This window comes from Mus musculus, chromosome 1, assembly GCF_000001635.26.
Source record: "Mus musculus strain C57BL/6J chromosome 1, GRCm38.p6 C57BL/6J".
In the NCBI taxonomy this organism is placed as follows: domain Eukaryota; kingdom Metazoa; phylum Chordata; class Mammalia; order Rodentia; family Muridae; genus Mus; species Mus musculus.
In genome coordinates this window covers 140,369,786-140,383,177 of record NC_000067.6, presented here as the reverse complement: position 1 = coordinate 140,383,177, position 13,392 = coordinate 140,369,786, and the positions used below count along the sequence as shown (strand labels likewise).

General features: G+C 36.1%; 1 protein-coding gene across 21 annotated transcripts in view; it reads right to left on the bottom strand.

Moving 5' to 3' along the window:
- Positions 1 to 13,392, bottom strand: part of Kcnt2 (potassium channel, subfamily T, member 2) — a 368,389-nt gene that overhangs the window by 230,868 nt on the left and 124,129 nt on the right. For 20 of the 21 annotated variants that reach the window (XR_001784498.1, XR_001784494.1, XR_001784492.1 and 17 more), the window contains exons 6-8: positions 7,996 to 8,070; positions 6,742 to 6,825; positions 83 to 177 (exon numbers count right to left, since the gene is read on the bottom strand). Coding sequence is in view for 16 of the 21 variants with exons in the window: in XM_011247999.2 (XP_011246301.1) it covers positions 83 to 177; positions 6,742 to 6,825; positions 7,996 to 8,070 (254 nt within the window). In the remaining 5 variants the exon portion in view is untranslated. Of the gene's footprint in view, positions 1 to 82; positions 178 to 6,741; positions 6,826 to 7,995; positions 8,071 to 13,392 lie in introns of those variants that run through there. The other variant, XM_030254001.1, reaches the window with a different exon arrangement.

Below are 13,392 nucleotides of genomic sequence, written 5' to 3'. Positions count from 1 at the left end.
GATGAAATTGATTTATAATACAGTTCCCCATAAAAAAATTTAAAAATATAAAAAATAAGAGGGAAGTTATATATGGTCTTACCAAGTGAAGATAAGGCATAGTAAAGTAGATATCAAAATCAAAACTTGATTAAACATTGCAGACTGTGTACGCTGAATGGCTCTATGGAGATCATTCTAGAATAAAAGAGAAGCATATTATAAATCTTGATAAATACTAAATACACTTGAGATTAATTGTCAAGTATCCACTATACATAATTTATATGTTTAAATGAACTTAGCAGTATCTTATCATTTTATATGGATCTAGACATAATTTATGGTACAATTCATATTACAAAGATAGAAAATGGAAAGAACCATAAAGTGCTAAGATTCAGCTCACTTGGTTTGCAGAAAGCAGAATACATGTTGCAGTTATAAATCCCAGGCACATCACACACTGTATGATGGTGCAGGCCTTAGTATGCAAGAGCCTAAGAAAGGGAAATTGTGAGTTCAAACTCAGGTTGGGCTGTATAGCCAAAGTCCATCTCAAAGACAAAAACAGAAACAAAACAAACCAACCAGACAAACACCCCCCCAAAAAAAAAAAACCCAGATAAACACCTCTTTCAATGTTAATGACTTCTCACAGACAAAACAAATGCAGAGTTTCAGAAAAAATATTTATCAATGAAGGAAGCAGTAAATGGTAACTGGAAGTAAAATTAAAACTCACTAATAGACAATTACGAGAATTAGAGGAGTCTGTAATATAGGAAAGGAAAACATTTCCTTTAACAAATATTAGTAGTTTTTCAGTAGTACTAATTTTAAAATAAATATGAATTAAGATGTATATGTTGAACAGACACATGTAGTACTCCTCAGACAATATAAGATAACTTGAAAAACAAATCAATATACCAAAGTATGTTATTACTATTCATGTCTATATACATTCATAAAATAAGCAGTTACTGAAAAACATCAGAATTTAATCATTTTAAATCAACTGAAATGGACACTAGTAGTTCCATATGCTTATATTTATTGTAAATTTGTATTTGTTAAATAAAATAATTATATTTACTACTATTAAAATAAAATGTGCAATATAATAATAGTTCAAAATTGATGTCTCTAAATAACACTTTAGGAATATTGATTAAATATTTTTAAAATGAAATATTTAATAGCAAAGCAATTTATCCACTTCACAGTATGTGACAATTTTAAATAAAAAAGTTATTAAAATATAGAAATAATTAAAATATTAAGTTCATAAGGCATATTTTGGATTCTTCAATATTTTTCTCACAATTTTCTGTTAATCTCAAAATTTTAAGAATTCAGTCTCATTCATATTATATTTGTGGAAGTACGAGAAAATTAATGTCCTTAAGAAAATGACCTCAGGTCGTCATTGTAGCTTTCTGTGGTGCATTAAACAAGACTGCCCAAGTCTGTTATGAAAACAAATACCTATGTTTATTGGTCAGAATTTCACCTCTCATTCTTTAGAATCCTGGAGCAGAGGAGCCAATGATCAGAAAAACAGTAGGAACTTCACCATCCACTGCAAGCTGAAAAAGCAAGCTACCATACTGCAGTGGCCTGGGGAGCCTAAACTAGCATTGTAAATGGGCTGTTACTGACTGAGAGTTCCTGACATTGAGAGGTTATTTTTTCCAACAGCTAATTACATAGTCATGCCCCAAAATTTATTTGATTCTGGGAGCAGTTTTTTTCATTAGCAATTTATTCAGTCAAATGGGTATTCTTCGGGTCAGGGAAGACAGCAGGCGCTGTTCCACAGGACATGTTTACCCACCCATTGCTACCATTGGCCCTGTGCTTTCCTAAGAAATGTGGACTTACTTCAGATAAGTACTTTGAAACTTTCATCTGCTGCAAATGCTCAAATGTTATTCTAACAAGTCTTTAGCCAAAGCTTCTGACATAATGTCTGCTTAAAGGTCATTTGAGTGAAAAACAAGTGCTAATGCTAACAAGTGTAATTTCCAAGAAATGCGATCAATATTACTAAACACTACACACAAAAGATACAATACCATGCATGTCATATGTATGTATGTGTGTGTGTGTATGTGTGTGTGAATATTTCCACAGGAAGATTGCAACTAAATTACCTTCTTTTAAGATAAAGACAATATCAGAGAAATTCAATCCAATGCTCGTTAAAGTCTTAGTATTCAGTACGTCTGCTGTGGAGACTTCATGTGTTTCAACATTTGGTCTCTAGCTGGTACACAAATCTCCAAAGTTGTGAAAAATATATCCTTTTATTTAAAATGTATAGCTTTTGTGTGTGTGTGTGTGTGTGTGTGTGTGTGTGTGTGTGTGTGTGTGTTAAGGGTGTATGTGTACATGTGTGTGCACATATGAATACTATGTCTCCTCTCTGAGTGCATGTGCATATGTATCATGGTTCTTGTATGAAAGTTGGACAACAACTCGCAGGAATTCAGTCTTTCCTTCAGTCAACACGGATAGAACTCAAGTGGTCAAGATTGGTAGTAGATGTCTTCCCCCACTGATCTAGCCCTGTAGTGGAATCCATAGAATATGGATCCTTGCTGAAAAAAATCAATCACTTGGGACCTTTAGACTTAAGATAGCTTAATCCCATTTCCTGTTCACTCCCTGCTTACTGACTACAAAAACAATGTTACAAATCATGTAATGCTGGCCAGACCTTCCACACCTTGATGGAATAGCTTCTAGAACTATAAACTATAAACCAAATAAGCCCTTTCTTCATTAATCTCTTTTGTATTAGGTGTTTGATTACAGTAACAAAAAAACAAACAAACAAACACAAAACAGTTGGGTTGTTAATTTGATAAATCAGATAATGTATATCTAATGGCTTTGTATTAATTTACAAACTAATGTGTGACAGCCTTCAATTCTGGGCCAGAGAACTTCTAAATGTTTTAAGCAGAACTTAATGAGCTTTTCTGGTGGCAGTGTTGAAGAACACAGGCTCCAACTTACAAGATTTCACAGGGGAAAAAGAACTATATAGAGAACAGAGCTGGAGGCCATTGGTATGATATTCTGAAGGCAAATCTAGAAGCCAGTTGCTTATGCCCTGATACCTTAATGAGTCTGAATTTTAAATCAATAGACCAATATGTTTAGTACAGGAAAGTGTAAGACATAATAAAATACAGACAGGGACACTGTAGTAATATTGACTGTTCTTGTGTAGGTTATTTTGAAGTGCATGAACTGGAACAGAAAGGTTTTTTTTTTTTTCATTTTTTTTTTGTTGTTGTTGTTTTAAAATGTGTCATTTAAGGGTGAAAGAACTGAACTTAAAGTTGAAGTCCAGGCTGCTAAAAAGCAGCTGTAATTGTTAAGCAGATTAGCACCGCAGAGAGCAACCAGAGGCTCTCTCCAGGGTCAGCACACAAAGCAGCTGTTTCCCCAGCTTGGAAAAGGCACAAATTGGCAACCTCATCAAGTAGTACTGGCTTTGCAAACATGTAAGATGCCAGGCTGAGGGGTCACATACTCTCAGACTCTGATTTTCAATAGATACTGAGACCAGGAAACTCACTGTAGGAATGGTGTACTTGCAAAGAGTACATGAGAGGTTAGTGTGACGTGAAGGCAAGATTTAGATAGCAGTGGAGAAGCAGCATGTGAAAGATGGTCAGACACAGAAGTCTGCTAAGAAAAACAGTAGGCATGCAATGACCAGCTCAAGAAAGAGGAAAGAGGTTATGTGTTCTACAGGGAGTAGCTATTGATATCAGGATTATTATTACTTGAACTGAGCAAACTACAGTATGAACCTCAGGTGTTGCGTATAAACCTCTTTTATGCCCAGATCTGGAAACCCCCAAAAGACCACCAGGGACCAGAGTTCCAATGCAAACACACGAGAGTCTTTATTTGAGTTTAGACTCAGGTCACAAACCTTCCTGATGCAACAGGTTAAGAAAGTGATACCCAGGTCTAGGGACTTAGGGTTTATATAATGAAGAAGTTACAGGTAGGGGCTTTCAAGCATTGGTGTTACACGATTGGGTAAGTCAGTAAAGCAATGTTGGCCTTTACACTGATTGATGCAAACCACAAGGAGAGACCACACATCTAAAAGGGACATCTTGATCTGGGATGGACTCCTGTTTTCTTAACTCATCCTGTTATTGTGACCAGTCTATCCTGTTATTGTGAACTGGCCACAGTTGTTATGTCTATTTCCAACTGCTGAGAACACTTTGTGATCCCTTTCCCAGAGCCCAGAGTTAGGGGTCATGTCACTCTGAGGACAAGTAACTTAAAATGGAGTTAAGAGAGTAAGATGAAACTATTCTACTACTTTGGCCTCTTCATTCTCCCCTTGTACTCGTGGCTTTAGAGGCCAATCTTGGGTTCTTTGGAATCTGGTTTCTCCTTATTTGTTGGTAATGTGACCTCATCGCCATCAACTGAATAGTTCCCAATCTCTGTTTTATATTTTGTGAAAGTTTGTTTATAATGCATGGTTCAAAGATAAGGAGAAGCAAAAGAATAACTAAGGGTCCCATTAGAGTGGAAATATGAGTTGTTAACCCCAGGGGAGGAATGAAATAGTAAGTGGTACCAACTTTTGGAATCTTCCCATTCCATCTGGTGTCGGCCTATACTTTCCCTAAATTTAGCCAATGATTTTTTAATAATTTCAGAATGGTTTGCATAGAAAAGAACACTTTTCATGTAAAGTGGTACATAGTCCTCCCTGTTGTAGGAAGATTAAGTCCAATTCTCGCCTATTCTGTAACTCTTCTTCAGCAAGGGAGTCGACATTGCACTCCAAATGAAAGATGGATTTGTCTAGGTGCCGAATGTCCTCATCTATGTCCGCCTTTAATTCTTGCCTGTAATGTTAGTGCAGCTATTCCAGTGACAGCTTTGGCTAGAATTTGACCTGCCCGTGAATGAAAGCTAAGGTTAAAGAGATGGGTTCTCTCTATTGTCTCATAAGGTCATCCTCAACGTGCCCTACTAAAGCTCTTAGCACTGCTTCTTCCAAATAATAGGTTATGCGGGGCACTAATTGAACCAATATACAGAGCCCCCTCAGGGTAGAGAAACTGAGAATTTCTCCATATACACGGGGTCAGTCCCACAGAACAGGTCCACCACGCCTGTTCTGAAGGAATAATGCATTTGGAATTGATTATGGGAATGGTTGGATTGCAAGAGTGTTGATGTGACAAGGGGACATTCCCCAGACATACCCTGTCCTGATATAGTCTGGAGGATTAAAGCTGGGCATTCCTGTGACCATCTGCGCATAGAGTCCCTTTCAGAAACATACTTAGCTATTAACCCAATGCCATCATAAAAGGGGCTAGGGGCTAGCCTTATAACACAATCAACAAGAGGTGGTAAGTTCGGGCTTGTAAACATTCAGTATTTGGAAGATTTTTGACATCCTTGACCAAGAGGGGATGTGGTTGCTTAGGGGGAAGTTCTTGAAATGATGTTCCCTGTGACTGGCCAGTTGGATGTAAGGTCTTCAGGATGGGGTCAACACTGGTTCAGAGCTTGTCAGGACCAGATTTGGGTCTACTGCTGCAGGTGGTTGGCTTGCAATCGGCCTTATTAAGAGGTTGACTGTAAAGAGTAATTCAGGATGGCTACTTCCAGTGGTGTGGAGCCCAAGGCCCCAAGACTTCCCGGCTTCCCAACCCTTAGATTGTTTTCTCTTGTCAGTGAACCTCAGCAGAACTTTTTTTTTTCTTTTATTGGATATTTTCTTTATTTACATTTCAAATGTTATCCCCTTCTCAGATCTCCCCTATCCCATTCCCTCTTACCCTGCCTCTAGGAGGGTACTCCCCCACCCACCCAGATGTCTCTCTACCATGATAAGATCTTCCTTTGACACTCTTCAACCCCTATTTCGAGTGACTGATGTTTCACAGGAAACATGTTTTACATGTTTTACATGTTTCAAGAAATGGTAAGTAGGTTATGTGTGCTACAGGTAGTAGCTATTGATATCAGGAGTATTATTTGAACTGAGCGAATTACAGCATGAAACTCAGGTGTTGCATATACCCCACAAAGGGGAGGGAGAACCGAACCTGTGGAGACCAAATCCAGAGGTTAGGCATGGCACCCCAGGTTAAGGGATGGTGCTACCCACCCATCTCAAAAATTTTAACCCAGAATTGCTCATCTCTAAAGAAAAGAAAGGGACAAAGAGTGGAACAGAGACTGAAGGAAAGGCCACCCAGAGACTGCCCCACCTGGGGATTGATCCCACATGCAGACACCAAACTCAGACACTACTGCTGATGCCAAGAAGTGCTTGCTGACAGGAGCCTGATACAGCTGTCTCCTGAGAGACTGCCAGATCCTCACAAATACAGATACAGATGATCGCAGACAACCATTGGAGTGAGACCAGGGAACCAAATTGAGGAGTTAGGGGAAGGACTGAAGGAGCTGAAGGGGCCTTATCTGGCAACAGTAGTTTACTGCTAAATATTTAAATAAAACTATTTAAAACAGTGAATTATGGTGAAAGTTTAAAAATGAAAACATTTGAAATTTCAATAACTATAATGATAAATCCTGCATATTATGCAAATATACAAGAGTAGACAGAATGTCAAAGGACCAGATGAGAGGCCAAATACCCTTCTCCTTCTATGGAAACACTGAGAATAAGAAAAACATAGTGGACATGAACATATTTTTGTTTTAAACCTTACTGCTATTACTTACAATCATATTTTCCAAGGCATGTTTGGCAAGCCAACAATTTAGAAAAACTGGAACAAATAGATTTCTTAAGGTGGGCCAGAATATCTGAAAAATAAGCAAGAAAAACCTCTAAACTTTTATCTCACAGGAAGAAATTATATCAAGTAGATTAAAAAGAAATGTAAAACAGAATAAAAGTTAATAAAAATAAAGAAAAGATTTAAAACAGCACCAAATACTTTAAAATCAACACTAATGAATAGTCTTTACTCATTGCTAAAGTCTTTCTTGAGGAAATTATTACAGGCTCATAAAGTAAGACATTTCACAGATGTCAGACACAACCATGCTGATTCTATTATTAAGTCTTCTCATGTGGTTTTTTTTTTTTTTTTTAACATTGCTATTCCTCTACCTGAGGTGGTAGCGTGTTACAAGGCTGTCTTAAGATTCAACCAATTTAAATGATGTTGAGAAACTGCAGTCACTTGTACTTGTATATTCAGTGAACTCTTCATTTAATCTAGTTCCAGCTCTCTGTGTAGATGAGTCACTCAAATTAAAATATAAGAAGTGAAGAGCAGCTTCAAATAATGACTTGTTTTCTCTTTTTTTTTTCAAGAAAAGTCTAAACACCCCTAATTTCAAACATCATCGCTATATCAAATTGATACTAGAACCTAATTTGACGAGTGAGATCCTCATGGATACAAACATATGAGATGACAGTGGAACAGAACAACTGTAGCATAGGGCTGCTACAGAGGATCCAGCTTCCAATACAGGGCAAGCATATTCAGTTCATACCTAGCCCTTAAGTATCAACTTATAAATTAATTTAACAGAATTATTGCAAGGGAAACTGAGCACTTTGAGGAAGAGCTGGCCACTTGGCTCTAGTGAAGAACAAAACTGGGTAAATTCCATAGAGAAACTAGATTTGAACATGCTCACAGTATAAAGATGGGGTAAATATCTCATATGATGGGTTTCTATCTTTAAACAATATAAATGATATAATTTTAAGGATCTTTAAACAATACTGGCATTTGTTCAAGTGATACCTCTGCGCTGTATAATTCTCTAGTAGGTTTCATTAAGTTATTATACTGAAACATACTAGATTTCACTTAACTATACAATTCAGTCATCCTAGTGACTTTATTCAAAGTCTGAATCCATGCCTTTTAGCTTTTATTATGTAGAAGTATTTAGACACATAAAATTTATTTAAATCTAGTGACAAATAATCCTTTTTAAGATGCTAATACTTACTGAGATGATGAAGGGGACTGCATTGATTATTTCCAAGATGAATGGAATTCGTAAAATCTGCTCCCAGATATTTCCCTATAAATAAATGTTGAATAAAAGCAAATGTCAGAGAACTTCCAGGACTCAGAATTTCTCTAGTAATACAGACACCTTCATTTACATATTATTGAATCTGTAGAGGAATGTAGAAATGACTTATAAACTAATTTAACAGAATTGTGCTCTATGGTTTTGTACTTGTAGAACTAAAGTAAGTATCCAAAGTAGACCAGACATAGTGTATGTAAGATTTATCCATAATAGGCTCTAAAAGAAGTTACTAATAAATAAAGTACTCTTACAAGACGCCAGGATAAATTGCCACAATTTGTTTCCACTATCACAAATCTGCTAGCTCCTTGTAAGGTATCTCAGATCTTTTGTAAATCTAGTTACAAGTTGGTTAATTAGCATTATTTTAAAATTTAATAGAAATTTAAGATCATTTAATCACGTATATTCTTTTCTCCCTATCACCACTGTGAAATTAATAAGGACTGAATACATAATTGTCAGAGCCCAGTGAATAATAAATATGTGGGTCCTCTTAATTTCAAGAAATGCTATGACAATATTAAAACAGTCACAGAGATCTTAAGGTTGTGGAAACCTTTGAATTATGCAGATGATAAAGGCACTCATTAAAGTTACCTTGATACTTAAGGTCTGGGTATGGTCTGCATATGCTTGCCCTGTACTGGAAGCTGGATTCTCTGTACAGAGCCTTAATGGGGAGATGAATCAAACCTTAGGTAAGGATTGACTTTGAAGGAAAAGAATATCACCTTTGTGGTATTCCCGTTAGTTTCACTTGGGTCAGTTTTTCACAGAGCGAGCATGTGAATATCCCTGGCTTTTTGTCTCAACATTTTCTTATTATAATGTGAACCAACATGGAGACCTTGAATAAGGCAAATCAATCAAGCTACCTAACAGGACTTTCAGACTTCAGGCCAGTATGACAGAGTCACCTTTTCCTTTGTGAAATACCTAGTCTTACAGACCAATACTATGTCTCACAGCAAATCCTCAGAATTTAATGTATGAAGAGATCTATGCACTGGAAAAACTATCAGAAAACTGGATTGCCTACACTTTCCAGTTATCATTTAACACTAGATATAAATGAAAAGTTGTCAATATTCATTGAGGGTTCACTATTTCAGTACATTACTGTGGTATAAGTATGCCCATATCCCCAAAGCATTGTGCTACATTATCTACTTCCTAGGTGCTAAGATGTTAAAATGTCTGTCATGTTATATCAAATGAAAGATAGTAAGGTGCAGCTGGGAAATGGGAGCAACTGGAGATCTTTTCTGGATAGAATGTTATGAGTTAAATGAAACCTTTCTCAGAATTTCAGGCTAAGTGAAAAGGACTCAAAGGATTCACTTAGCTTCATGCAGGCTTGGGGCTATATTTAGCCCATGCCTAACACATGAGGAAAAATTAGGAAAGCAAAGAAAATGAGTGCTAGGCTAAGAACAAGCATAATTGTTTTACTTATAAGACAGTCGTTTAATGGAGTTAGATACAGCAAAAAAGGAAGGATACTGATCTTGTTTTAAGTGGTTTACCTTCACAAAGTCTGTGACTGGGGTGACAGGGGACTGGAACAGATGGGAATCATAGGAGCCCACATCTTTGCAAGACCCTGAGAAGAAAGCCTGAGCCACTGCATGAGGGCCCTTCAGCCCTCAGTCCAAGCATAGCCATGGAAGCTATCACAGAAAGGGAGGAAGTGCTTGCCCTTATCATTCCAAAGGCTGTCAGATTGCAGTGGAGATCCTGCCCATAGCTCCCTCTTGGCTTTCTTCTGCCCTGGGGTACCAAGTGAGTTGGAATCAAACAGAATGGAAATGGAACTGAGGAAGAGAACAGTGATACGGGGGTATCTGACCTGAGCACAATACTCACTGTTCTTGCCTTACACAATTACATATATATAAATTCATCATTCTGACTAGTTAGCACAAACCAGCAGGAGGTTGCATGGACTTAGAGATGTACAACGTGTCCAGATTTTCCATACTGATACTGACTCAGACTTCTCAAAACCTCCAGTTTTAACTTATTTTACTGATGTCAGATTATACTTTTACTTTACAGACTAATAATTTTTCTATCAGTACACAAACAATTACAATTACTTTCCCGGTTTCTATGAAAAACTGGACAAACTTAAACTTAGTTCATAGTAACTTATCTCCTAACAATTATCTCAGTTTAATACATGATTTCTTTTTTAATGATTTTTTTCCTTGAACCATTAATGATGTCCTAAAATAGCCTCTGACTTGATGGGACTCATTTCTGAATTATCTTTCATTTTAGGGTACAAGGTTCTTCCTAAATTTCTGTTTCTACTGTCTAGAGAATGAAATCCAAGCCCGTAGTATATTGTAACATGACGATTTACAATTTTAACTCTAAATACCAGCTTAGTTTGTAGTATGCTTCTTTCTCCGTTATAAAATCACCCACTGCTTCATCCATATTAAATTTTGCAGCTCCCTGGAGCTGTTAGATTTGTATGCTTGTGTATTGCTGCTCACATTTCTTATTCTGGATAAAATGCATTTCTCCCACAAAAGAGTTTGTAACATGAATTGCACTTCTTTATGTACTTACTGGGGCTATAGTAAGTACAAAACAATAAATAAATGAATCACAAATATTCTATACACCCTCTCCTCTCTTTAATACAATATTTTATTTTGTAACTGAAGTTTATATCTTGCTAATAACCTATACTAGAAGCCCTTAAAAGAAGTTTATAATTGAAAACTTCCTTGAATGTAAGTAAATACAAATCACCAGACATGAAAACAAATTTCAACAGAAATTTTCTAGAAGAGAGATTTAAAATGTTCTACTGCATGTCAGGACTTTTATCTAGGCTTCAGCTACAACTTATAATCAACAATAATCTGTGACTTTAAGACATTTTCTTTCTAGCCCAGATCAATACTCCATCTTTGAAATTCTGACTCAGGTCAAATACTTAATCCACTAGTCCATATTGAGGTCTTGAAATCATAAACGTATGTGTGTTGTATGTGTTGTGTGTGTCTATGTATCTTATGTGTATGTATATGTATATGTATGTATGTGAAAGCCAGCTTTATATTTTATTCCTGCTCTCTTAAAGATCAAACATCTTTAAGAATCCCGTTACATTATCCTTTCCTGTACCATGTGAATGTACTGTATAAACAAGGCATAACGTTTTGCAAATAGAGCATGAGAATTTTCTAGTTCACATTTGGTTCATTTTCATCTAGTGCTAACCTCTTATTAGTGGCTGCCCATCTAATCGTGTCCCAAAGAAATTTATCTACACTGTCCATACCTGCATTATATTACCAAACATACATTCCCAATGGACCGATCAAGTATACCTTCACTCCACTCCCTTTAAAACTCTTCAACTATTCACACACTTTAACAAGAAAAGGGGCTATTATTGTACAAATGCACTACCTAGTTGGAGTGTACGAGCGCTCTATCCTTACTTTATTTTTCTTTTTAAATTGAAACCACACAGTGAGAGTCAACATAAACACAGGTTAAGACGGTTTGATCTGTTCCTCACACAAGTGCTTCAATGCCATCATTGAATAAAGACGTTATGCCAACCACACCATGGCTGATTCATTGTGTGTTGGGGAACAGGAGTTGCTTGGTGTGTGTGTGTTGCAGCAACTGAATGAATTTCCCCACTAAGGACTAATTTTCATAGTTAAATTGTATAGAGGAATAATGTGTTTGTGGGTAAAAATAAACAGATATTTTCAGTTATATTCGGTTTCATTAATTCTCAGATCTCAGGTTATCTTCTAAACTAAGTGATGCATATGTGAATTATCTTCCCTAAATTAGTTAATATGAATAAGTATTAGAAGTATCCATGAGTTTTACTGGCCATTAGGAATTCCTAGTGGGCCTGCCTCATGAGAATTCACAGGGCAAAATTGAATTATAATGAACAAAGGGAACATGCACTAATGGAATGCCACTATGCAGAAAACTATAAACAAAATCCAACAACAAGCAAAGTGCCTCTCAAAATCATATCAAACACTTATTGCACTTAATTGCACCTTCACGTTAGAAGCAGAAGTGATTGCTCCTTCTAAGGGATAATTTGCTATCAATTCTACCTGTGTAATGTTAGGTTATTCTTACTGGCAAAATACAATATGATGCAAAGAAATATTCCAACCATTTCAATTACCGTGGGCATATTAGTCCTTAGTCAAACTGTAACTAAATACATGACAGAAAAGGCACTGAAATTATCACCAAGATAAATGGTACATAAATATGGCAATCTAGTTCTTGCAAAGCCTAGTTTGAATCTAGAAATTACATATAAAAATTGTATTATTTGTGGGGTTTTTTGAAAGTGTATATTAATTACATTTCTCTCTTCCCTTCCCTCCCTCTAATCCCTTGAGTATAGCCCTATTCACTCTCCAATATCATGGCCTGTTTTTCCTTCAATTATTATAGCAAGCATATAAGTGCTTGTAGATACATATACATTTCTTAATAAAACCTGGTGAGTCCATGTAATGTTACTTTTGTGTGTATGTTTTCAGGGTTGATTGTTTAGCTGTGAACAACCAACTGGCATTCTCTCCCTGGAGAGGACCACCTCTCCTGCACCTGCTCTTTTCTTCAGTTGCCTACAGTTTATTGTGTAGAGTTGAAACCTTGTGGACTTTTTCATGTGTGTTTTGGTACCCTATTGTTTAGTTTATGTGTAAGCATTCTAGTTAGTGAGAGTTTACTGTCAGAGTTGCTGATATTACTAGGACACACAACCTCACAACCAAGTACCTGATCTTTTAGCTCTTAAAAGCTTTCTGCCACCAATTCTGCAATATTTCTTGAGCCTTGAATGTGTGAGTTAGATATTTTATTCTTAGAAGATTAAAACCAATAATACTTAACATATATAATGAGAGAAAATGATCTTAGAATAGATTCTTAGGTTCTTAGAATAGATTTCAAATACTATAGTAAAGCTTATAGCATTAAATGTATGATTAGCAATATATAAATATCAAGAATGGCAATCAATCCAAAATTTTTAGATATACCTGTTACCATCTAAAACATACTTTATCAGTTTATTAAATAAGTTATTATGATATACATCTCAGAGTTAGTGCTTGTTAGAATAATCATGGAACAAAAGGCTATAGACAGAACAAAAGCTTTTAAGTGTGAAGAATTTTTCTTTTAAAGGTTTGGAAACTATGCTGATGTTTGCTGTTGTTTCCTCTTGATGTACTTAATATGTATGTATTAAGTAGATTTCCATTTTGAAAGCATTTTATAAAGACA